This window comes from Pectinophora gossypiella, chromosome 3 (assembly GCF_024362695.1).
Source record: "Pectinophora gossypiella chromosome 3, ilPecGoss1.1, whole genome shotgun sequence".
NCBI lineage: Eukaryota > Metazoa > Arthropoda > Insecta > Lepidoptera > Gelechiidae > Pectinophora > Pectinophora gossypiella.
The window spans coordinates 811,478-839,110 of record NC_065406.1 but is presented as its reverse complement, the minus strand read 5'-3'; the positions used below and the strand labels follow the sequence as shown (position 1 = coordinate 839,110).

At 39.5% G+C, this 27,633-nt stretch overlaps 2 protein-coding genes across 2 annotated transcripts in view; both read right to left on the bottom strand.

Moving 5' to 3' along the window:
- Positions 1-404: 404 nt before the first annotated feature.
- On the bottom strand, positions 405-23,167 carry LOC126382206 (kinesin-like protein Klp61F). The gene is made up of 20 exons (XM_050031977.1): positions 22,988-23,167; positions 22,271-22,418; positions 21,692-21,841; positions 20,211-20,429; positions 19,245-19,333; positions 17,506-17,754; positions 17,027-17,280; positions 15,791-15,999; positions 14,196-14,359; positions 13,468-13,607; positions 12,696-12,787; positions 11,786-11,989; positions 10,743-10,910; positions 9,893-10,012; positions 9,225-9,450; positions 8,714-8,829; positions 7,159-7,290; positions 6,185-6,407; positions 5,378-5,505; positions 405-4,485 (listed from the first exon to the last, which is right to left on the bottom strand). The coding sequence occupies exons 1-20, from the start codon at positions 23,053-23,055 to the stop codon at positions 4,375-4,377; spliced, it is 3,210 nt and encodes a 1,069-aa protein (XP_049887934.1). The 5' UTR covers positions 23,056-23,167; the 3' UTR covers positions 405-4,374.
- Positions 23,168-23,712: 545 nt separating this feature from the next.
- Positions 23,713-27,633, bottom strand: part of LOC126382208 (uncharacterized) — a 58,358-nt gene continuing 54,437 nt past the window's right edge. The window contains exons 11-14 of the mRNA XM_050031979.1: positions 27,276-27,501; positions 26,561-26,735; positions 25,292-25,434; positions 23,713-24,923 (exon numbers count right to left, since the gene is read on the bottom strand). Of these exons, the coding sequence (XP_049887936.1) occupies positions 24,795-24,923; positions 25,292-25,434; positions 26,561-26,735; positions 27,276-27,501 (673 nt within the window). The 3' untranslated portion in view covers positions 23,713-24,794. The remainder of the gene's footprint in view (positions 24,924-25,291; positions 25,435-26,560; positions 26,736-27,275; positions 27,502-27,633) is intronic.

Here is a 27,633-nt window from a genome sequence, read left to right as displayed (position 1 = left end):
AGCTAGCGGGATCAAAGAACTACCTTTATAACTTTGGAACCGTTGAAGTACTACTTTCGGTATTTTGCAGGGGGTGAGTACTATTTCGATACTATTTTTTGGCGTTTAAATCAAAGCGAAAGACCTTGTCGTTAACTCTCGCCAAATTTCGCTCACCGTCAAGCTAGCAAGTGCAATAAAACATGGCTATAAATCCAGAACCGTGATGGTACTAATTTTTTTACAACAGGTACTATTTTTTTCAATAAGAGTACTATTTTTTGGTATGGTCAAATTATTTTTACGTGCCCATTTTTTTTTTGAGGCCGCTAGCTTGACGCACACAACCCTGAAGGTTGATGAGATCGATCATTGACCTCACAACCCACACGATAGAAGACTGAAACGAAAAATATACACACGGATTTAAATTCTAAAATATTTATTATAGCAAAATAAATCACTAAGAGCAATAATTATAATCGTAATCAATTCCGTAATACACCTATAGCATACGAATTTAGGACTTGTAACATCTTAGGGTCGCACATAATTGATATTATGATATCGTCACTGGAAAGGCAAAATTTTAATTTTATTTTTTCATTTTCTACATCTTATAATACATAATTATCATGGACATAGTACATAACATGGACTACTATTTTATGATATTTTGGCGCTTACGTAATTTTGCCTTTCCAGTGACGATATTATCGTCAGACAGTATTTTTACCTGCTACCTGCAAATGTTCTTTTTTTTCAAACATATATCCATAACTTTTTAAAGTTAAAATTTAAATACGACCCCATAGCATCGTTTACTACATGAAGAACGATAAACTAGTCACGAGTTTATATTATAAACAATAAGGGTTAAATCACATTTCTCAACACTTCATCGGACTTTTATAAACTTCTATCCTTTTCTGTTACACAGAATCGTCATTTGGTAGAGCGAGAGAAGGCGACAGAACGCAGCAGAACCGAAGAGGCGATAGTGCTAATTCCTGTAAACACCATCTAATTTTATTTTTAGTTATATCTGTCATTTTCTTATCCGCCGAAAAGGAAAAGGACGGGTAATCGACAAGCATAAAATTTATGGAAAACACGTCAAATTTAAGCACAAATCTAAAACAACCGTGTAAAAATTTTACATTGGCCGTCAAACGGTTTGCATACCAGCGACATACCTTTTTGATTCGCTCGGGTTATTCATTAATTTACTCATTCTTCCTAAAATTAAGAACTGTCAATCATCCATCCCTTTCCTTTTCGACGGGTAAGAAAATGACAGGTATAACTTAAAGTAAAATTAGGAGGTGTCTGCAGGAATCGGGGGCACGCGTGCATATACGTGCGGCATCTCCCTCGCTCTAATGACGGGTCTGAGTAACAGAAAAGGATAGAAACATAGGAAAGTGCGATGAGATGTTGACAAATGTGGTTTGACCCCAAATCTGAAGTAGTTTAAGGAAAGTTTACTTACAAAAGCATCAAGTTATACATATTAAATACATGACCGTTGGTCCCATCATAATTATAATCAAACAACGTAATAAGCTCACGACTATCCCAAAATTAGGCTAGTCATAGGTACAGTCACGAGCAATATAATGTACCCACTTTAGGACTCTGTCGCACTAACATATTTGACATTTAGCGAGACTTACAGTTCAATTCGTCAAAAAAGTTAATGTGACATGTTACCAAAGTGTATATTATTGCTCGTGACCGTACATCCATCGCATGACAAAGTGAGTACCCATGCTTCTATTAGACCAACGCAGATGGTGAGCCGTAACGCCTTCTATAATGATCTGCACAACTAGGTACTCATCACTAATTTAAGAGCCACGCTCTTTTCGGTGTAGCATTCTCCATTCTTATCTATCAAAAGTCAAGTCTTTCATCTAAGTACTACACTTTTAAAAAATCTTTATTTTCCCAAACTATAGACGTTAGAGACAAAAACTATTAAACTATACATTAGTATAACTATACATTTCGAGTCCTTTTTATTTCAAAAGTTTAACTTGTATACTTGAAAAGTAATTATAATTTTAAAAGTGTAATAGGTACTTAGTTTTGGAAGGTAGTGTATCTTAAATTATTATACAATATTTTATAACGTTAAATTGTAACGTTCTACGGGTAACATAGTATATTTTCACGTCATTTTCGTTTTTAATAATTCTTATATGGGTCAAAATGTAAAAAAACAACATAATGTCGGGCGAACTCGATATACTATACGATAGACGTCATCGGTATACTCTGACTTTATCTACGGCACATTAAAAATAGCTTAATTAGAATGAACACAGAAAGATAGCAAACAGTCGAGTGCGAAATAGACGTATCAGAGAACTGGGGGGTTATAAAAAAATCAATATTGCCCTTTGACATTTACTTTTATATGCGCAAATGACAAATTGCAATATTGTGCCCTTTTTAACCTGATGTCTGTCATTTTAATACAGATATTTTTAATGAAACATTATTAAAATGATACTGACAGAGCTGTACATCGCCTAGTACGAAAGATTATTTCACGTCTCTTTCGCACTAAAGCTATATAGCCTAGTAAGAAACAGACAAGATATATCTTACTTTTTATAGGGTATAGTGTCAATTTGCGGCGGGCAAACGTAAGCTTCCTCCGTAGCGCGTCACAACTTAATATGCTTTACCGAAAGCAATTAATCATACCGAAATGGCAAAACTTCACTTTACAAGTTTCGCTATCACATTAAAAGCTATGCTAATATAAGAACGACGAGCAGACCGCGTACATGCGTACTGACAGACTTTATAGCGTATAGCCGGAATATAGAGGTCTATGAAGACTGTTAAACCATTTTTGTACCAAAATTAAAGGGACGACAACCTCAAGCAAGAAACATGAAGATAAAAAGACGAAGAATTGCGTAAGAATTTAGTTATTTATTAGTATCGATAGTCTATCGACAGTTTAAAAAGCAACAACAGTATCAATATCAACAACAATCGATAGTTCAGCAACAGTGCGGTTAGCATAAAGCCGCAGTTTCGCACTGTGTTATAATGGATGAACAGCCTATTTCTTGCTCGTGTCAATATTGTCGTCCCTTATAGCTAGTGCGCACGGATAACACGCGGCGTATAAGTTGAATATTGAATGCGCAGTAACAAACTATTGGTTCTCAATCGAAGTTCGTTATGAGGGACGCGAGGGGCAGTGCGTAACCATGACAACCAGACACGCTACCTGTGTCGACCACCATTTTGGTTCAACTTATCATTATCACCACCAGTTTAAGAGCCACGCTCTTGTCGGCGTAGCATTCTCCATGCTACTTTTTAGGGCAGTGGTTTCCCTCTTGCCTTCCGTCCAACTTATACGCCGCGAATTATACAAGCGAAGTCGACTAAAACGCCCGTGTACGCAATAGCATGCCTAAAAGGACTACCTCACACACGACGCTTTTTTAAACAAGCTGACTTCATCAGCGACATCATTGTATTAGGAGCGTTGCCTATTCTCCCATCACGTGTCTCTACTGTTGAGTGTTCTTAAATTTTGACAGTTCCCCATACTATTTGAGTATACAAACATATTGTTTTGGTTATATTTTTACACTATAACCCTTTGCGCAGGGTTTAAGTGCAAAATCATTATGTTACATTTATTCCAGTAAAGATACGAAAGAAGAAAACTTAGAAAAACTTATTTTCAATCAAAACTGCCTTTTTCCAACTGATGGCTTTTAGTTTTCGTAACTTGTCCTTCACACGGAAGACACCTTACGTTGCTGCACATTTTATAGCAATTTATCAGGAATTTTAGCTGGACAGTGGTGCTAATTCCTGTAAATACCATCTAATTTTATTTTAAGTTATATCTGTCATTTTCTTATCCGACGAAAAGGAAAGGGACGGGTAATCGACAAGCATAAAATTTATGGAACACACGTCAATTTTAAGCACAAATCTAAACCAACCGTCTAAAAATTTTACATCCGTCAATAACCCGACACAGTTAAGTAGACAGCACGTCAAACGGATTGCATACCAGCGACGTACCTTTTGATTCGCCCGGGTTATTCATTCATTTACTCATTCTTCCTAAAATTAAGAGCTGTGAATCATCCGTCCCTTTCCTTTTCGACGGATATGAAAATGACGGATATAACTTAAAATAAAATTAGGCGGTGTCTGCAGGAATCGGGGCCAATATAGTGCACTGTCAAAATTTAGGAAAACAACACAGTGCTGCCACCCATTTGAGTTTCTAGTTTTTATCCTCATTGTGCTAAGTTATATATTCGCTCGTTTTAAAAAGTATCGTGAATAAAGGCTGATCCTTTATCTATCACTATCACACTAGTCACACGTAGTAGGCGAGTGACGTCACTGCTGCGCCACGCCCGAGTCCTCCGACAGGTTGGACACGGAGGACTCCGACACCTCGTCCGAGTCGCTGCCGTTGCGACCCTCATCCGACTCCACCACTATGCAGTCCTGTAAGGCAAACTTTTATTTACTACTTCGTAGAAGGTAAGGACTTTCATTTCTTTTTGAATTTGTCATTTTTTTGGTGTTTTTCATGTTATTTCATTCATTGCATATTCTTTTGTTTTCTCGCCATACAGCACATTGAGCTACACTGTAATGTTGTATACAATGTACCTTTATAAATAAATAAAATAAATAAATAAATAGTAATTGTTTATCAAAATATGCTAATCATTTGCAATAAAATTGTAAGTGATTAATGTAAAAATTTTGTTAATGCGATTGGGACGTGACTAAACTAAGTGCAAGATAAATTATGAAATTCTGATTACTAAATAAAGACCGATCTAAAACTAACGACAAACATTTTATTTTTTTCTATTTAACTTATTTATAAATTTTAATCAAGAAAAACAATAATAAGTCCGACATTTTATCACGTTTTTCTATGACGTCACAGTGTGCTTCTTCATAAAATTTCCTTAGCAATTTCGTGTTTTGACGTTTAGTAAAAAGAAACTGATTTGACTAGATGGAAACTACCCTATTAATTAGTTCAGTGAAATACTTAAGTGTACTGTAGTGCCTATTTATTTGTATTGTGAACCTACAAAACCAGTTCAGTTTGTGATATTGATTGGTGATTATTAAAGCTTGCGTAAGTAGTACCTATTGCTGGTTAAATTAGGTATTGTAGTTGGCAGCCCTGAGATGTCACTCATACAGTTGGGCGTGTACCATAACGTCAACGTGTAATGTCTGTGTAAAAGGAGAGAGAGAGCGAAAGACAGAGAGAGAGAAAGAGAGAGAGACAGAGAGAATGTTTATGTTGAAAGGAGGTTTTATGTATGAAATGTCAGGGGTGTGGCGTAACACAACATTGAAATGTAACACTCACGCTCTCGGGGCTGTCGATGTTGAGCGAGTTCCTCGGCTGCAGCCGGAACCGCTGCAGGATGCGCTCGTGCGGCGACGTGGCCGCCAGGCGGCGCGGGTAGCGGTACTCGCGGCGAGCGGGCGTGTTGCCTGAAGGCGGGTGTGATTGTTTATTAATTGTGTAATGTAAAGGGATGGTCTAAGAATATTCAGGGTGTTAGAGACATCGTAAATCTATGCTAATTTAAGAACGACGAGCAGATCGCGTACATGCGTGCTGACAGATTTTATACGTATAGCCGGTATAAAGAGGTCTACGTATATAAACCTAGAATATACAGGATGTTACTGACATCATGAAAACTTGTGTTTTTTTTTTAAATTATTTTCAGTTCCATACTTTAGCGATGGAAAATTTAACTTGATATCAACTCAGAATCAGTCTGAATCATCCTTCAAAGTTTTCGTTACGATGTCACTAACACCCTGTATAAGAGGAAGCCTAAAAGTAGGAGACTGAGAAATCGAGGAACAACAGGTTAACGTGGTATGGTCATGTGATGAGGAGGGATGAATGGCAGTAATTCATAATTCAATTTCGTAAATCAATCAAAAAGAAAGAAAATGAGGTTGGTTTTTAGTCTGGCTTCTATTTTTAGATTAATTTGTCTTTGACCCAGGCATCTAGTCGATTGGGTTGGCTACTAAAACGCTTCAATGTAGTGTCGTGAACCAATATGGGGTATGGTATATGTATAGACGACTAGCCAAAATGGATGGCATCCGATGGTTTGATTTACGGTTTATTACAGGCAGTTTGTAAACTCACCAGTAGGTGAATAAACCCGGAACTCCTGCATGAGGTACCGTCCTTCCATGTCCGCCTGCTGGTTGATCTCCCTTCGTAGGTTGTCTCCGCCGGCCTGGACCGCGTCGGTGGCGCGCGCTAGTGTAGCCGTTTGTAAGGTCTGTTGTTGGAGCGCGGAGGAGGCGAGGCGGGAACAACGCTCCGATACTGTGTTCACTGCCTCCAAGGAGGATGAGGTTGTTTCCTGGGGAGGTAAGGAGGTTTTAAATTTGTTTTTTTTAAGACCGTCTAGGGGCCAGTGCCGAGGTTTTTCTTACAGCTACATTTTTTGGGCTGTACAGTTTGTGAGAAGCAGCAGTAGGTTTAAGCGGATGAGACGTACAATAAAAATACATTTATGTAAAAATTTACCATTAAAATTGTAACTGAATAAATATAATTTTGTGTTTGAGTATGGGTTTGTTAGAAGACAGCGCAGCCAGAGACCGCATATCGGTATAAAACTTCTGTAAGTACTGATATTTCCCCTTTTTAGTTATTAAAAAAAACTGTAAAATCGGAAGTGAAATTTAATTACATACGCTGTTTAGTATCATATATTATACATTTCATTTTTATGTTTGTTGTTTTTTTTAATGCTTTATATTTCATTTCATTACTACAGGTCCGAGCTGTTGAAAATAGTCTCAATACTCTTGTAGGGTCAGTGTTACGGTGTAGGACATTATATAATTAAAACACATAATAACGGGTTCTTACCGCGTTTAAAATAGGGATATGAGACTCCTGATATTTTATATATATCCCGATATTTTATTTATCATGGCACTTGCAACAGTGTCGAAATATCGGGAGTCTCATATCCCTATTTTAAACGCGGTAAGAACCCGTTATTATGTGTTTTAATTATGATAATAACCGCGTAAATTTAAAACAATGTTTTATATATTTAGAAACACAAAACCGTAAAGTTTTATGTCGCGTTGTGTTCTCACCTCAGTCTTATTGACGACGGCAGCGAGCGTGTTGTTGGCGCCGAGTACCACGTCATGGAGCGCATCGCGCGTGCCCTGCAGGTGCCGGCGGGTGGCCGCCGCGTCCGCCTGGGACACCTCGCCCACCGCTTGCTGTGTGTACGCAACATCACAGATCAGATAATATCACATACAGTCGTAGCCATGCAGTAGTGTACATGCGGTAGTCTACTTGACAACCTAGTCAAATGAGATCATCATCATCAGCCCATTAACGTCCCCACTGCTGGGGAACGGGCCTTCCCTATGGATGGATAGGGAGATCGGGCCTTAAATCATCACGCGGGCCCAGTGCGGATTGATGGTTCTTAACGACTGCTAATGCAGCCGGGACCAACGGCTTAACGTGCCTTCCGAAGCACGAAGGAGCTCGGGATGATTTTTTTTTGGTCACCCATCCTATGACAGGCCTTTCCTAAAGTTGCTTAACTTCAACAATCGCAGACCGAGCGCGTTTACCGCTGCGCCACCGAGCTCCTTGTCAAATGAGAAACTTTTTACGAAATGTGAAAACGGAAGTTTTCTTTGGAATGTGTATCGACTATCGAAATACTGTCTTGTGACGCCATCAATAAAAGCTATCGAAAGTCATACTCGTTGTTACTTAATTCATAAATATCGATCGACACATTGTTAATACCAGGAATAAAAATAAACTTGCTTTACAAGTCAGTCGATTACATAAGATTACTAAATCTTTTAAGGGGCAATGTATACGTTTTTACAATAAGATTACCATTGACATTCAGAATTTGCCTTTCAACTGTTTTAAGACAGTAGTTAAACAAAAATTTTACAAAAAAGGTTATTATAAAGTTAGTGATTATTTAGAAGATATGAATGCATGGGATTAACTGTCTGAGAACTGATATTAGGCAGCTAAATTACTCAATTGTATACCAATATTTTATGTTTATTTTTATTTTTTTAAAGAACGTCTAGGGCCCTGTGCCGAGGTTTTTCTTGCAGCTTCTTTTCCCCGGCTATACAGGTTGTGAGAAGCTGCAGTATTTTAGGCGGATGAGACGTTCGTTATGTAAAATTGACGATTCAAAGTGTAACTATGTTACCTACTGAATAAAGCTATTTTTGAATTAAACTTGAAAATATATCGAAAAGTAAAATTATCTTGATCATCTTAGACTTAGCTTATAAATTACCTTTGACCCAGTCGAATACTCTATCCCAAAGCAGCTGTAGCCATATTTATAGGCAGACATCTACAATAACTAAGTGAGCATAACTAAGTTTTATTGGCGGGAACTTGTTATTAGCACTGTCTCATGTATATTTAGTTCATTTAATGTATAATTAGTCTGTAAGTTCTCCAAATTATATAAAAAAAAAAAAACTCTAATACATAAAAAAAGATATACTATTTAAAATAATATTACCTGGGTCTGAACCCAGGTCTCCAGACACAATAGTTAAACAATGGGGATTTGGATTTTAAAAGGACTTTGGAATAGCGTTGCCGACCTACGGATAGTTGACATTGAAAATCAGCAATACTAACCTCAATGGTAGTCTTGGTATTGCTAAGCTCAGCCATAAGCTTGTCGTTGGTGTGGGCGACTATCTGCACCACGCTGTGACTGAACGCTTCCATCTCGGCTGTGATCGCACTCGTACCTGGGATATACAAAATTCTTCTATCGTGGGGGTTGTGAGGTGGATTACCAACCCCATCAACCCTGGTGTTAGGGTTATTATTGACCCGGCGGCATAGGCCCGTGACATGACTCATCTAACGACTACATACTTACATCAGTAAGTAGTAGCCGGGACCATTGGCTTAACGTGCCTTCCGAAGCACGGATCATCTTGCTTTCGGACAGTCAGATGATCAGCCTGTAATGTCCTAATCAAACTAGGGATCACAAAGTGATTGTTGTCATATGTCCCCACCGGGATTCGAACCTGGGACATCCGGATCGTGAGCCCAACGCTCAACCACTGAACCACGGAGGCCGGTAGCCCTGCTGTTTTAAATATATCTAAGTCAAGTGTATATATCAATGTGTTACCTTCTCCAAACTCCTTGTCCAAGGTAGTGACATGTCTCTGCCACTGGTTGCTCTCCTCGCAAGTCTCCTCGAGCCCCGCGGTGGCGGCGGCCCTCTCGCGGCGCACGCAGTCGAGCTGCGAGCGTTGCAGCTGCAGGCACCGCTGCGTGGACTGCTCGTACGCCTGCCGCTGTTGTTGCAGCTCGGTGAGGTGGCGGGTTGTGTTCTCGTGCAGGGCTGTGCGTACCTGAGGAGCGGGAATGACTCTGTCTACACGTGCCCGTCCGTAAGTCGTACCCTCGAGATAATACGCTACTTGACAACCTAGTCAAATGAGTTTTTACAAAACGTCAAAACGAAAGTTTTCTTTGGAGTTTGTATGGAAATACTGTCACAATACATCATCTTCATTGTTACTTATTCATACATAAAATTCGATAATAAATCGAAATGTAAAATAATATTGACTTTTAATCATATAAGAACGGCTTCTATGTCTAGTTTAGCATTTTATATTTTATCTATGATCCAGTCAAATACATATCCATATATACATATGTCGGTTGTAAGCACAGAGTTCTTATTATAGAGAAAGCCGCAGGAGCATAACCGATGGGACCGAAATATGCACAAAATGGTCATATCATGACGCAACAATCGTATTATATATCGTTAAATAAATAACTCACGGTTTCCACATGCTGTGCCATCTCTTGCAAGCGCTGCTCGGTGGCGTCTCTCTCCTCCTGGATGACGGCTAGCTGCTTCGCCATGCGTTCCTCGATAGCTTGCTTGTCTCTCTCCATTTGCTGAAAATTGACAGTCCGATATTAGGTTGGGTACTAAAACTTCCGGCCAAATAGTTGATGCCATTTGTGACAAATCTACAATAAGTTATGTCCATAAAAGGTATTAAAATGCATCGATGTAGTGTGGCGGAGTATGAATTAATTGCCAAGCTGAGATGGAGTTCGCCAGGCTTGAAAACTCTGGGTTAGCTACTAGCTTATACACCTCACTAACCCACAGTAGAGCAGCGTGGAGTACGGTCACGAGCATTAATATGTATACACTTTGGTACCATGTCACATTACCTTTTTTGACAAATTGAACTGTATGTGTCACTAAATGTCAAATATGACAGTGCGACAGGGTTCTAAAGTGGTTAAACGATATTGCTCATGACTGTACGCTCCATACCCCTTCGGTTGACTGAGGGATAGCGTGTGCCTAGCAAGGGGTATTTACAGATGCAGACAGATTGCATTATACCATAAAACAAGTGAGGACTACTATTTTTATCGAATGATAAAATACTGTAGTGTCACGATCAATAGCTTCGCTCACATCGTGATCCAGAATTCCCCTATTTGACCCTACTGTTGGAGGATAACAAGAGACGACGTAGCTATTGCGGGGTTGGAAGATGAGAGGAACCAGTAGCAGAGACATGTAACCTCGGAGAAGGAGTTTGGTGAAGGTACCAGCAACCTAAGACATAGAGTAGAGAGCTAGAGGCTGCTTGTTTGTTGATCTCACCTCGATACACGCAGTGATGGTATCCTCCTCTTCTTTCAAGGCAGCCAACCTGGCGGCGTGTCGTCTCCTGGCAGCTGCATCCCTCGTGTTCTCCAGCTGTTTAGCTTGCGTGTTGAATGTGCTGTGCGTGCGTTGTAGGCAGTGCACGCGGGATGTAGCGCCTTGCAGCTGTGGAATTAAACAAAATAAACATAAATCAGACCAATACATGAAACAATAAGAAATATGTCTATTCTCCATGTAACATTTATTGCATGAGAGATGAGCATCAGTAAATTTTTTCTTTCTTTCTGGTTTTTTGTCTTTTTATTTTGATAAGCCAGTTATTAAAAACTTTTGTATTTCTTTTGTTTTGGTAACATAAGTACGTATACTAGCTAGCTTAAGTAACATAAATATCCAGGAGAGAGGCATCATAGGCTGTAATACAAGTATTCATATACTTAGTCAGCTATGGTACCTACCTGTTTATACCTGTGTCCAAGACTAAGCTATTTTAAGGAAAGAATTGTACCTACTTTTTGGCAATAAAAATTATTATTTATTATTTATTTAAAATAGTTTATAAACATTTTGTCAATGACAATAATAATTGGTGGCGTTATGTATCATGTTCTTCATAGTTTCGTGTATATTTCCAATTTGATATTATTATATTACTACTTGAGGAGCTCGGTGGCGCAGCGGTAAACGCGGTCGATCTGCGATTGTCGAAGTTAAGAAACTTTCGCAAAGGCCGGTCATAGGATGGGTGACCACAAAAAAAAGTTTCATCTCGAGCTCCTCCGTGCTTCGGAAGGCACGTTAAGCCGTTGGTACCGGCTGCATTAGCAGTCGTTAATAACCACCAATCCGCACTGGGCCCGCGTGGTGGTTTAAGGCCCAATCTCCCTATCGATCCATAGGGAAGGCCCGTGCCCCAGCAGTGGGGACGTTAATGAGCTGGTGATGATGATGATGACTATATTACTAATATACTATATATTTATTTTTAACTCAACCACTGGACCACGGAGGCCGTTAGCAGTAGCAGTTGGACTTACCCATTGCTCGGTGGACTTAGAGACAGTGCCGACTACGTCGGTGGCGGCGGCTCTGTCGACACTCTCGGCCACTTGCTGTATGAGGCCGGCGAGCAGGTCCTCGAAGGTCCGCCGCCGCTCCGCCGCCGAGCTCTCCAGCACCGACTGGCATTGAGCGCTCTTGTCTGATAGCTGGGATTCTGTCTCGGATGACAGGGATTTTATCTGGAAGCAAAAGGATCAAGTTGATTGAAAATGACCGTTATAGTTTTATTGGTAATGCGGAGTTTTTTTTTAGTTGGTGATTAGGATTATGACATCTTACGGCTTTTACAGTACTTACTGTCGTAGGTCTTTCATACATACACACACACACACATTTTTGTTTGTTGTATTACTTCTTTTACCTTTGTTGGGTTCGCTCTTGGCCCCAGAATTGCCCTAATGCATTGACGAAGCTTAAGATGGAGCGTCCTCGCCCAGAAGGTGCTTGTTCACTCTGGCTTTGAAAGCACCCGGGTTATATGCATTCGGAAATACAGAAGACAGCAGAGAATAATGAAGGATGATGCGAAGCGCTTTATTAGCGCGTATTATTGTACCTCAAATAATAATGAAATATGTCAATTTGGAAAGACACTGGCTCCTGAAGTACAGTTATACTAGTTTAGGAGTCAGGGCCTTATTTATGATTGTTACTTGTTTGATGTACTTAATAAACTTTCTTTCTTACAGTAGTGGTTTTTAAATTATGGAGCAGGTACCATTGAGCGCAATTTTTTTTTAATCTGGGTGCTTTTCAGGCTTTATTTCATGCACAGTATCACTACTACCAATAACATCTATTCTTATGACTGTTCTCTGCGCCGCTCTATTGAGCCCTTACCATTATCAACTAGCTTAAAAAGAGTATTGAATGAACTGTAATTACCTCGTTCATGAACATGGCCATCTTTGCAGCCAGTAGCTTCATGTCTTGTATGTTCAGCTCCTGAGTCATTGATGTGTCTCTCGCGTGGTCGTCTGAGAACAATGTAAATTGTTACTGGCAATAAATTTATTTTATTCTTCTTCTTCTTCTTTAAAAGTAGAATAATTTAAAATGGAACAATTATTTAAAAATTATAAGGTTTTTTAGAACAGGGGGGTTAAAATGGCCAGATCGAAGCAATTCATCTAAGAAAACAATATTGCAATTTGACATTTGCACATATAAAAGTGCGCAATGCAAACAAATGTCAAATAGCTATATTGCTATCTTAGATGAATTGCTTCGATGTGGCCATTTTAACCCCCCAGACCTAACCTGAGATACCAATGTGGAAAACGTCGAATGAATAGCCTCAGTGCCTATATAGGTACGTCGAATAAGTCGACGGATCATTACCCGCTACTGACTTTAACTATAAGGCGTTAGATGAGATATCCAAAAACGGAATTCAGTAGGCAGAGCCACAAGTAGTCTAAAGACAACTTGCAGCCATTGTTGAACCGGGACCAACGGCTTAACATGCCTTCCGAAGCACGGATCATCTTACTTTCGGACAACCAGGTGATCAGCCTGTAATGTCCTAACCAAACTAGGGATCACAAAGGGATTTTTGTGATATGTCCCCACTGGGATTCGAACCTGTGGCCTCCGGATCATGAGCCCAATGCTCAACCTCTGGACCACGGAGGCCGTTAACTTCTTATAATCTCACCAATATTAGCCTGCAGCTGGTCCCGGGCGGCCATGTACGTCTCGGTGCAGCCCTGCAGGCCAGACAACATGTTTTGTCTCTGCGCTGTGCTCTCGGCTCTGTACGCGTTCACTGCCTCCACATTCGCCGACTCTACCGTTCTGGAAATTTGTAAATATATATTTATGCTTATATTTATCCGCCTACTTCTTTATTCGGGATCTAAAGGGCTAAAGTTCGTGATAAATTGGTATAAAACGTGGACCAAAGTAGTGTGTATCCCGTCTGAAGTATAAATTGCGAAAAAGAAAAGCCATGAGTTGGACAAAGGTAGTTTTAATTGAAAATTACTATTTCTAAGTGAATAAAATATCATCATCATCAGCCCATTAACGTCCCCACAGCTGGGGCACGGGCCTTCCCTATGGATGGATAGGGAGATCGGGCCTTAAACCATCACGCGGGCCCAGTGCGGATTGGTGGTTATTAACGACTGCTAATGCAGCCGGGACCAACGGCTTAACGTGCCTTCCGAAGCACGGAGGAGCTTGAGATGAAAACTTTTTTTTTTGTGGTCAAACATCCTATGACCGGCCTTTACGAAAGTTGCTTAACTTTAACAATGGCAGACCGAGCGCGTTAACCGCTGCGCCACCGAGCTCCTCCTAATAAAATATAACACTATGATTTTGCAGTCAAACGCTGCGCAAAGGGTTATATTATCCTCATTAAATACGCCAGCAAGTTACCTGCGTCTGTCTACGGTGTCATGTAGAGACGCCACGTCGTTGGTGGCGACGTCGGCGGCGGCGATGAGTTGCCGCGCCTGCGCCGTCAGCTCGCCCTCCGTCTGCAGGTGGCGGGACACCAGGTGCTTCTGTTCCTCGCAGCGCTGCGATGTCTCTTCCAGTTTCTATAGGTAGATGTCGAAAGAATGAACGAAAAATTAACATAAACAGCCTATATACGTCCCACTGCTGGGCACAGGCCGCCCGTCAATCAACCGGAGGGGGTATGGAGCATATTCCACCACGCTGCTCCACTGCGGGTTGTTGGAGGTGTTTTTACGGCTTAACGTGCCCTCCGAAGCACGGATCTTACTTTTCCGGACAATTAGGTGATTCAAGCCTGAAAAGTCCTTACCAAACAAAGGACGGTCTCACAAAGTGATTTCGACAATGTCCCCATCGGGAATCGAACTCGGACTTCCAGATCGTGAGCCTAACGCTCTAACCACTAGACCACGTAGGCTGTTGTGATATTCAATTTATAATAAGAAAAGCCTAAGTTCTCTCGTATAGGTTGTGACTTCAATGACCGACCGCATCAAACCTGGTATCAGGGTTACTGTTGAGCCGCCAAAGGTCTCTCTCTCTACTTCAGTAAATATTAGCTAGGAAAGACTGCTTAACGTGCCCCCGAAGAATGGAATCATCTTATTTTCCGGATAATTAGGTGGTTTCAGTCCAGGACACATGAATCGTGAGCATAATTCTTAACCACTGGACCACGGACAGGCCTAAGTGGCAATTTTCACTGATTCAACTCGTTCATAAACTTATAACGACTGTAAGAAGAGAGCGTGCGGGCAATGTTTATGGGCGGTATCACTTGATATCAATTCAGAATCATGGTCTGAACCATCCCTCAAAGTTTTTGTTATGATCTCACTAACACCCTATCTACTTGTATGTAGTTGTACAGGGTGTAAGTGACATCGTAACAAATACTGAGGGGAATGATTCAGCTCATTATTATGAGTTAATATCAAGTGAAATTTTCCATCGCAAAAGTATGGAAATGAAAATAATATTAAAAAACACTATCATAATTTTCCGACAGGAAAATACACTTGATAGTTGATATTATTAACTCAGAATCATGGTCTGAATCATCCCCTTCGGTATTCGTTACGATGTCACTAACACTCTGTATGCTTTTTAAGAATCATGACGGTTAGCAGGTGAGGATATTATAGTAATCTTTAGATGTTTCCAAGGGTTATTCATTTAGTTATCCTATATTAGCTTCTATCACTTACAGAGGAGCTCGGTGGCGCAGCGGTAAACGCGCTCGATCTGCGATTGTCGAAGTTAAGCAACTTTCGCAAAGACCGGTCATAGGAAGGGTGACCACAAAAAAAAGTTTTCATCTCGAGCTCCTCCGTGCTTCGAAAGGCACGTTAAGCCGTTGGTACCGGCTGCATTAGCAGTCGTTAATAACCATCAATCCGCACTGGGCCCGCGTGATGGTTTAAAGCTCAATCTCCCTATCCGTCCATAGGGAAGGCCCGTGCCCTAGCAGTGGGGACGTTAATGGGCTGATGATGATGATGATGACTTACAGAGGCGGTGTGTTGCAGCTGGTCGCGCGTGGCCATGAGGTCGGTCTCGACGCGCGCGTGTTGTTGTTCCAACTCCCGGAACACGCTCTCCATACGTTCGCGTTCCTCCTCCATGGCTCGTTTCTTCAGCAGTAGCTCTTGTATCTCGCGCCGCTGCTCGTCGTGCTTTATTGTCATCTCTTCGTAGGTCTCCGTTGGGAGGTATACGCCTGAGGAGAGAATTTATTTATTTATTATTTAATAAACACACGTAACAGGTTACAGACATAAATCTTATGAAATAATACACTTTTTGAGGTTCAGACTGTAACCCAACTAAACGTATGCAAGTTATACAATACTATGGTGAGAAAAGACGACGCAAATTAAAAGATATTACAATAAAATATACTTAGCTCCGTAACAACATAGTAACAATTACGATTCATGGATCTACGGCCAAATCTTCAGGTGAGCATTATGTTTCTAACAAGAAAACGAATGAAGGCAGGAAAATTATTATTAAAAATATCTATATCCTTGTCATTGACGACAAGGTCGTTGTACTGACGACACATACGGGTGATAGGGTTGTAAAAGGAGGTGTTATTACCATACACGCACAGATTGAATGGTCTAGGATTCCGGGAACGATAGTATGTATTAAAATTAATAAGGGAAAGAAGTTTAGGAGAGTCAACCTTCGAGTGAATAATTTTGTAAAGAGTGGTTAAGCTGTTAATTTAGAGGGCCTTGAAATAGCTAATGTCGTAATTGCTGTTTTATTTGACCTCGCTCTGCACGACAACCGCGGCGCGAATTATATCGAAGCCTTCGACCAATAGCCGTTTCACGTCCATCTACGTAGATAGCATTCGTATCGTTTATTTGTCGAAGCGCTCGATATAATTCGCGCCGCGCGCGTCGCGGTTATCATGCAGACCCGGCTGCAGGGCTAACATGCGCAATGTGATAAAATTTTGCCACGGTAATTTTATTTATCGATTCTAACTATATAATTATGTCGTTTAGTCGATTGGTACTATTATGTGAACCCAAATAAGTCATGTAGTTCTGTCAAAATATGAAAATCACGTGCCACGCATGTTAGGGGAAAAAACTTGGACAAAATTTATTGTATCGATCGATAATTTTATCACAATCCTAACACAGAGAGAATACCAATCTAAACACAGCAACAAGCAATTAATCAAACAATATGATAAGACAACTAAGAAATCTTTCATAAGCACTCACCATTCTTATCCCTTGCGGCAGTCAACTCCCGCTTCAATTTATCGACTTCCTCGGCGAACTCCTTCAATATTGCCTGCTTGGTCAGTTTCTGGTTGACTTCAGGCTTGTTCTGGATATTCTTGGCGCGGTTGGCGTACTCCAACGTGCTCATAGTTTCCTCCAAGTCCTTATGTCCGGGGGATATGGTCGCTATGATCGAGGTCTTAGTGCGGCCGCCCAGGGACTCTTGGAGAATGCGGGTCAGTTTCGATTCTCTGGAAGATGGAGTGAAGTGAGAAAAAATATCGAATAGAAGCATGGAGTCATCTTACTTTTTCGGGCAACCAGGTGATTCAGCCTGCAATGTCGTAGCCAAACAAAGGACAGTCTCACAATGTGTATTCGACAGTGTCCCCAAACTCGGACCTCACATCGTGAGCCCGATGCTCCAACCACTAGACCACAGAGGCTGACAAGAACAAACTGGGAGGAAGACTCACCTGTAGGGGATATGCGGATGCTTCTCAACAAGCGCTGTGATTACCCTGCCAAGTGTTAACAGCGACTGGTTGATGTTGACGCACTCCCGCGCACGCTCCTTCTTGGCCGGGTTATCTGACCCTGCCTTGCTGATGTTCTCAGACCCGGCCAAGTCCACCAGGTTCAGTTTGCCTATCTTCACTAACTCTTCGCCTTTGGGGCTGTTCTCCTTGATGTGCACCACGATTGTGAATACTGTGTGAGAGCGGCTGCAACAGATGGATTGGTTTAAAGTTGTGTTGTTTATGGGAATTCTATGCCTAATACATATAGGAATTACATTTGTTTCGATCCTGACATCAAAACTATGCATCAACCGTTTCATACATGCACGCCGGTTAGAGTAAATCGTAATAAACTTAATATACCATCATCATCTATGTCTGATAGTTTTACTAATAACATGCCAAGTGTCTGTACTAATCTGATCGCTATGTTGGCGCGCGTATTTAGAAATGCTAGTTCAATGCATCAAACGGCCGGAAATCCTACTGTAATACGTGTTAGACGGTTGATTGGAGTAGTATTACTAAAAAAATCTAGAATGTGCTAGAAACCTTCATCCTACTCGTCAAGTCCAAGGGCGGATTCCCTGGACGACATGTTGTGTCATGGGTACCCACTGCAATTTTATCTAATTCTCTATGGAGATAGGTTGTCTGCGACCTGGTGACCCCACCTGACATAGCTGGTTCCGCTCTTGTTCAAGTCGGGCGAAGATTGAATTATTACTGAATTTAAGTCCCTCTGCTGGGGACAAGCCTCCCTTCAATCTATCGGGGTGTATGGAATGTTTATAGCAGAGGAATATGTCCCCCTTTTTAACAAACTAAAACACTATCTACTCAGTATATAACACGGCGGTACTAACTACTTTTACGTTGCTACACTACTCTTTGTCTATGCTTCCTCAGTCGTTCATTGATGGCAGGAACCAACCCAAAAGCAAGTTGTAACGTGCGTCAAACAATTTAGTTTCGAATAAAAAGAGGAAACATAAACAAGAAACAACTTTGACGAAACTTACACGATATTGCCATTGGGATGGTTGCTGTAATAATTAAAGTTATTTCAATATTTTATTTGATATTCTAAGGGTTTGTAAACGGATTGTAATATTAAGCTAAAAGGAAGATTTTTAAGACGGTCAGAAGACCTGTCGGGATGCATAGTTCCGAGTGTTGAACGACAAAGGAGACGGATGAAAGAAGAGTACAGTCATGAGCAATATCATATACCCACTTTAGAACCCTGTCGCACTAACATATTTGACATTTAATGTGACTTACTGGTCAATTGATGTGACATGGTATCAAAGTGTATACATATTCGTACTCGTGACTGTACACGTGGTAGAGATTGGAATGTTTACTGAATGTGGTGTGGACCAGAAAGGACAAGATTAGGAATTAAAATATAAGAGAAAGTCTGAAAGTAGCACCAGTTACTGAGAAATTGTGGAGTAAGAAGGGATGAAATGCATATAACGAGGAAAGTGCTTCGTAAGGCACGTTGAGATGTTGGTCCCGGTTACTACTTACTGATGTAAGTTAGTAGTCGTTACATGAGCCATGTAAGGGGCCTTTGGCGGCTCAATAGTAAACCTGACACCAGGGTTGATGGGGTTGGTAATCATCTCACAACGCACACGATAGAAGATCATCATCATCATTGTATTTATGTCTATAATTAAACTTACCTGGATTGTGAGTTCATGAGAGTGGAAGCCACTTTCTTCCTCTCTTGGCCGCGCGCCATAATCTCGTATACTTCGTTTTTGTTGTACACCTGCAGACATACAATATGTATGTTCGAATAAGTTTATTTATTACGACAATATTTGAATTTAAAAGTGAAGACAGTGGCCAAGGGGGTCGAATCTCGTTTGAATTCTCTAGAATTTTCTGGTCGCATCACTGTTTGTCAAAAGAAAAACTATTTGAACTAAATTATAGGGCTTGCCACTGTTGCCAGCCCGTCGCTACAGGCGGTGTAGATTTTTAAGTAACAATAAAGTATGCGTGTGCTGTGCCTATCGTGTATAGAGCTAGAGTAACATCCATATTAGTATTCTAAATGTTAACTAGAAACTTCCTCCATTCGATTCGGAAATGATTATCACACTGCCAACAAAATAATACGAAAATAATGACGTCACGCCTTCACACAACCTCACTGGAGTAAACTCGAGATAAGGTTTTTGAGCTGTTAGAGGTCTTCCTTCGTTTCTCTTCTTCGCTTCTACTTAGGACAGAGTCGAGGAAGGTTCGAATTAACATCTTATAATATGGGTGTAAGAATGATTCAACAGCTGTCCATAAAAAGGGAGCAATACATTATTTGCTGGATTCAAAAATCATGTCATTGGCCGGATTCCTGTAGACACCATCTAATTTTAAGTTGTACCTGTCATTTTCTTATCCGCCAAAAAGGAAAGAGACGGGTAATCGACGAGCATAAGATTTATGGAAGATACGTCGATTTTATGCAGGAATCTAAAACAACCCTTTAAAAATTAACCCGATCACTCGACGGAATTAAGTTGACAGCACACATCAAACTGTTTGCATACCAGTGAGATACCTATTTGATTTGTCCGGGTTATTTATTCATCCACTCATTCATTTTAAAATTAACAGCTGTCAAACATTAAAGAAACACTCACGGTAATCTCCTCCAGCCCATTAACAATAGTAGACCCCTTTCTATTAACATCCTCATAGATTCTCAGCTTGGAGTTGTCCATGGAAGGAGACAACAGGTCACACAGCTCTTCATTGTACAGCTCGAGGTAGGATACTCGAACGTTGTACTCTGTGTTGCTGATGCGTAGCTCGTCGAATAACTGGCTGAGCGCGCGCGGGATTATGCCGGCTAGCGGGTCCTAGGGGTGATATGGGTGTTGGTGGTACGACTAGTTTTACTGGGATTCTTGTGTACAGTCTTGAGCAATATAATGTACCCACTTTAGGACTCTGTCGCATTAACATATTTGACATTTAGTGAGACTTACAGTTCAATTTGTCAAAAAAGTTAATGTGACATGGTACCAAAGTGCATACATATTAATACTCGTGACCGTACTATATTGTAAAATCACGGAATAGAAGAAAGAGATTGGAAGGGCTAAGTGAGCGCCTGAGCGCGAAACGCGCGCCGTACAAGTATGAGCAAATAGTTCATCACTTTGCACTCCACTCACCCGCAAACTTTACGACACACGTAGTTCCGCGAAAATATATACGAGCAGGGCAATAAGTAAAATATCGACTATCTATTATTTATTTATTATAGTAGATCATGCAAGGAAATTCCTCCTTGTCACAGAAAAGCTAAAAACCTTAGTATAATCGGCTATTTAACAAAAAAAACCTTTGTGTGCAGTATTTTACGAAAATTAATGATAAAAATGCAGCCTATCACAAAAAATCTACATGGTCGGTAAAGCTATGAAATTTGAGTAGTAATAGAGCTATTGTAGTTATCTGTTTGCAGAAGTAGTAGTAAAAGAGAGTGGGGTTGAACCGGCGACAGCGGTTCTCATAGGTACAAAATGCGCGTGAGGGCCTTTCCAACTTCTTTCTTATATTCCGTGTGAAAAGCGTGTGTCGGATTGCGTCGTTAGTACACTTTATAATGTGTAGAAAGAAATTAAGGATACATTACTTGCTAATGTGAAAAATAAGTACTAGAAGTATCTAGTACCTCCTCAACTTAGTAAAGTTTAAGATAAACAATCCATACCACGAAAGAAGTCGACGGATTTTAATGAAACTATAATTGATAGGTCATAATAATTCTATGCAGAATGTGCGACAGTAGCGCCGCAGATTTTACTGTATATCACATAGGAACAAGGACATTTACTGTAGTTATGTATTATAGAGTAACACACACACATTTTATACTAAGATTTTGTTCCATTTAAGATCATTATCATCATCATCAGCCGGAAATCATCAGCTGCTGGACATAAGTCATAACACACATCATTTAATAGAATTATTATGGTCATTACTGGGCAATACAGTTTATGTATACCTATTTATTCAATGTAAATGAAATGAGATCAAAGTAATTTATTTACATTATTATGGGGTACAAAGGGCTAAGGATATGTCTATGTAAAATACAGTTGATACTAACATTCTGCCAAGTGGTGCCTTCCCCACTGTTTTCCCCCACCATTGTGTGGGTCTTGCCGGTGCCTGTCTGTCCGTATGCAAACACCGTGCAGTTGTAGCCGGCCAGCACCTCCGCAATTAGAGGGCTGACCACCTCCTTGTATACTTCAACCTGTCATTAGAGAAGTGGACTTTATTTGATGGACTTAATAACAGTTTCAAGTCGTAAGACTGAAAGTCCTTTTAAAACCCCATTGCATATAGCGGTCTTACGAGGTTAAGAAGATTTTTATTTCAGTAAGAGTTTAATATGTTTCCTTTTCATGCCGATGTTTCATAGTGAGATGAACATAGATGTATGGGTCCTGGTTATGTCATATTGAAAATTTTGCTTTGGAGGCCTTTAGCCTTTGTCAGAGAAACTGTGATTACAACTAAAAAGATAACTTTGTATAACTAATAATTGATTATACATACGGCAACACAGAATGGTAGTGATCTATTGTACACATTTAGGCTTAAGGGTTGTCCATAGTGTAGATTAGAGCAACACAAAGTAAAAAAGAAGAGGTATGTTACTAAAGCTATAAAATTTACATACCTGTTGAACATTGGGTCCAAATGCTCTGTCAAATGTGAACCTCTTGGTGTGTGAGGACTGGTGGGACTGCCGCACCACCACCTCACGGTTGTTCACCACTTCCACAACACCATGGGATCTGATGGCCTTCTCCCGGTGGTTCAGTGGCCTATCATGCAATGGAAAATTGTGTTCAATAAATACAAGGAAAAGGAAGAGTTCAGCTTGTAGCACCAAAACTGGTTTGATATACCTATCTCATCAAATCTGTAACTGAACCGTATTGTAAGATGATTTTCAAATTAAATATTATTTTGAAAAATCTTCTAAGAAACTTCTTTATTAGTCTTGAATATTGAGTTCAGTGGGTCATTTGATTGTAGTTAATTTCAGAACACAATGGTAGTTCAATATGTATAGAAATTGCATTGTAGTGTTTTTTGAAGAAAATAGTAGATTTAGGTTTCCCTAACTGTTTATATGTTTTAATTGTCTTTTATAGTCCACATTTCTTTCATTTTACAACGGTATTTCATTTTGTTTCAAAGGTTTAACGCCCCAAATAACCCAATTAAATCTAGTGAGTCATGAATGTTTCTTTTTGAATAATTTCAACTCGTATTGGTTATTTATCCTATGTGTACTTTAAATACGTGTAGCAGGCAGTAGGAAATGAGATTTTTATAGATGGGTTCATAAGAAAATACGAATAAACTGCAAATCAAAACAATGCCCTACCTCAATCTCACAAATACTTGAATATTTTGGTTCTTCTCCTTCTTTATGCTTCTGTCCACAGTCGCCATCTCGACGCAACACAATTAAACAAAGCACAATTAATCTTTTCACCAATATACAGTTTTTTCTTCAATAAACAAACTCAAAAATGAAATAAGCAAAATTACGGAAAAAGCGTTGAGATCGTTGGCGTTCAACAAAATTCAAATTTTGGATCTGCTGAAGTTGCCAACGTAAAATAATAGTAGTAGTAGCAGTAGCAGATACTTTACATAATATGTTACTTAAATTGCTATTTGCAGTAGGTATTATTCGTATTTCTCTATAATATTGATATTTTGTGTTGCAATATGATGGCATTTTTTTCATAATATTATACTATTATTTACGGAAAATAAAAATTGAAACATATATTTGATGTAACACAAAGACCAAGGATGTAACTTAATACTTGGTGAAAAACAATTTGTTTGAATTTTAAAATGGCAACATTTGCGTTTCGTTATACGCAAACAATTTACGGTAATCAATTTTATTTGTGAAATAGGACGTTCAACATAAAGCTTGAAACGGAATGGATTTGATTCGATATTTTGGCGGCAAATAATAACTTTAACAAGTTACGAACTACAACAGTTGAGTTGTGAGTGTATTATTTTTGTTTTATTTTTAAGTTTCTTGTAAAGGAAAAGGTTACGGCCGTGGGATTATAAAGAAAAAAATCGTTTTATTTTCTATTTTGTATTAAAAATATTATTACAATCAGTAGAAACTTACAGCTACGATAATATTTACAAACTATTTACATAACTTTATGTATACCTCTAACGAATCCATCGAGAAGTATACAATTTATGTACATTTTTGGATAATAAAGAAACACCATTATGTTTGTCATAAAAACAACAATGATCGCAACTTACATTATTTTTTTTTAAACACTTACAGTATTAATATGAAAATTCCTTTTTTCACAATTCTGCTTTTGTTTTAAAATAAATAAGGACCTAAGAGTAAAGATTAATATTTAATTCAAATCTCAGTACATTCCAAATATTTAATTGCAAGTATTTTATTTTGGTACACTTTTTATAAATCTGTATTATGTTAAAAACCATTGTACCTAATTGTTTGTGTCGGTTAGAAACAAAAACCCTAAAAAAATAAATGTTTTTTTGCTCTGTGTTTCTCGCTGGGTAGATTTTGAACTTTAAAATGGAACTACTCATGTAAGTATTTATATTTTAAAAAGTTTTACATAACAGAAAATAGAATATTATGAATACTTTTCTTGCTAATATAACAATATTATTTTCTACACTTTGTACAATGAGGATCACTAGTCTGATAACAGACTCGTTCCATTTTAATATGGTAACCAAACTTCAATAAAGTCACAATTGAGCTTTTCTCCTTCATCTCGTAAAGTCTTTTCAAGTTTCATGTATCTTTTTATAACACTTTATTTTTCAAGATAAAAATTATAAATTGATGTAAGAGGTATCGATTTGTAGTCTATTTTAAAATAAGAACATTTCCCAATTTAAAAACTTTTTCATTCACTTTCAATCTGATAGCATCAGGATATAATAAAGTAAGTACCATTTTAAATTGTTATAATAATTAATCATGCTAGAAGCAGTTTTCTATTTTCACGTCGCCACTTGCAATATATTTTATTAATTGAGGATACTTAGGTACTTTTTCGATTTTCATAACGTTCGTAATTTTAAAATAGATAAACAGAATTTTTCACTCTTTTTGTCATCGATAATTTTCATCGATTGGTTTTGTCAGCCTTATATAATCAGACTCTGTGCGGCTTCCTCTGTGGAGAAAGGATCTTCAGCATCGTGACGATGGGAGCTTCAAATGCGACAGATACCGCTAGCGCTATTGCGAATGATATCACCGTCAACCCCAGGAATAGGACGAACTGTAGACAAAAAATAAATAAATTATGAATTTGAAAATTATCCAGACTCGAGGTCCACCAAACAACTTTCAGTAATTAATAAGTGGGTTGATACGCTTTTTTAAATCTAGGAAATCTGAATAGGGTTAATAATTTATTTAGACTGTGACAAGTTATAACTTCTCATGTGTTGTAAAGATTCCACAAGAGTCGCGGTTTCGATACAAATCTAGAATTTCTTGTAAGTACTTTTCTCATAGAATATAGAATAGGAATTAAACATGAAAATAGGCTAAAGTGAACAGGTATTTAATTTGCTAGGTAGTGCCTGCGTGTCACTTATTACAAACGCGAAAGTATTTTTTATTAAAAAAAAATAGCACACTTACCACGAGCAGTTCTCCCAAATGTATGGGATGTGTCAAATGCATGGCCACGTAGCGGAGCACCACCGGGTGCACGAGGTACGTGCAGTACGTGACGCGGGAGAAGGGGTACAGGATCGGCGCTGCTAGCAGCGGGCTTACCCAACCTGGAAATATAACAGCACATACTGGGTGTTAGTGACATCGTAACGAATACTGAAGGGGATGATTCAGACCATGATTCTGAGTTAAAATCGAGTGGAATTTTCCGTCGGAAAATTCATGAATTTTTTGTTTTTTTTTAATTATTTTCCATTCTATACTTTTGCTGTTGAGGAGCTCGGTGGCGCAGCGGTAAACGCGCTCGGTCTGCGATTGTTGAAGTAAAGCAACTTTCGCAGAGGCCGGTCATAGGATAGGTGACCACAAAAAAAAAAGTTTTCATCTTGAGCTCCTCCGTGCTTCGGAAGGCACGTTAAGACGTTGGTCCCGGCTGCATTAGCAGTCGTTAATAACCACCAATCCGCACTGGGCCCGCGTGGTGGTTTAAGGCCCGATCTCGATATCCATCCATAGGGAAGGCCCGTGTCCCAGCAGTGGGGACGTTAATGGGCTGATGATGATGATGATACTTTTGCGACGTAAAATTCCACTTGATATCAACTCAGAATCATGGCCTGTATCGTCCCTCAAAGTTTTCGTTACCATGTCACTAACACCCTGTATATAGCAAAAAGAAAAAAGAAGAAGAAGGGGAAAGCAATGGATGAGACTTGCACAGGACAAGATGCAGTGGATACAGGCTGAGTAGATAGGTAGATATATAGCTCTCTACTATATCCTCAATGGGGTAGTCAGAGGTAACAGCTTGCTGCTTGACAAACAAACCCCCGCGTCCGTGTTCTTAAGTCCCCGCGTTTCACTAAACTTTATTAGGCCTATAATATGATGGTGGTGAACCGTATCATCTGTCTTGAAACTTGTACATAGGCAGTATTTCAATATATTCTGCGAATGGGGATAGGATTTCCCTTAACGAAGAAAGGCGGGTACGGAGTATAATAGGTAATTAAATACTCTATCATGTTGCTTTATTGTGAAGAAATACCTACGCTCGAATGAGTTTAGAAAAGTTCCGATTTATAAATTTACCCGTTAAACCTTTGATTTCTGGTCAAGGCGCGGTAAAATATGTTTAAAAAATCTTACATTAAAAACTTTTTCCTGGTCCTTTATCATATTCCGATTGACGGGTTACGGGAGAACTCTGAAAATAAAGGATTGTGAACGAACCTCCGTGTCCTGTAGAGCAAGCAATGATGATCCACCCGATGCAGGCGGCCCACAGCGAGTGCGATAGGGCACTGTATACCGCGGCAGAGACCACGCCTAGTTCGGTCTTGTACAGCCCAAAGATCAGGAATAGCAGTGTCGCTGTGCAAATTATCCAGCCCACCCATGCCCATATCTGGAAATTATAAGACATTTTAGTAGAGCAAAAACTGTACGATACGGTACGGAGTACGATACTTATATAAATAACAGGTGACTTTGGTTTTAGATTTCCCTAATTCAGTGCGTATCGCTATCGGCCCTCTAGAGTCAATTAGTTCTTGTAATCCTCTCAGACAACGGCCTGACCCCACATTTGCGCTCAACTGGGCACCCTCAGGCCTATTGTCTTAAATTTGGTACCGAGTGACAGCGCTAAGCGCTCCCCATTAGTTGCGGCTAAGTAAATAATGCCACGGGAAAAAAAAAACTTTGCTTTTAGGTCTACTTAATAAAGGTTTTAGTGATTTAGAGGTACAAATCCTTGTTCTACATCTTTTCTGAGTCACAAGAGAATCATCGAAACTAGCAATCAGATCAAGTAAGAGCCCTCAGAGTTTCTCATTCACGCGTAAAAAGCAAAATTTATCGCAAGAACTTCGCTTATTGTATGAAGATTCGACTTCATTACTATTATTATTATTACCGACTAATTCCTAGATACACAGAAACTTACTTTGCTCATCCTAATTTTCAAATTGGTCTTGAAGAGTATCCACCCAACCGCCATGCCGACCAAGTACGGTCCAAGTCTGGTCCAGGGTTTGTCATAGATCTTGTCGAACTGTGTGAACGGATCTTCGCTGTTGGGTATGTGGTCGTTATTCCAAGATACGTAGCCGGTGGTGACCAACGATGAGAGGAACAATACTCCGGTGAGACCCACTGAGACCTTGAAGTGGCTGAGGAATAAATAATGAATAATTTCATTTATTGATATATTTAGTTCGGTTCCAAAATTACGGGATTTAAATTTACGGGCTGTAATCTTTAATGGGGTGGGGATGGACTGCATATGTAGGGCCACTATTGAT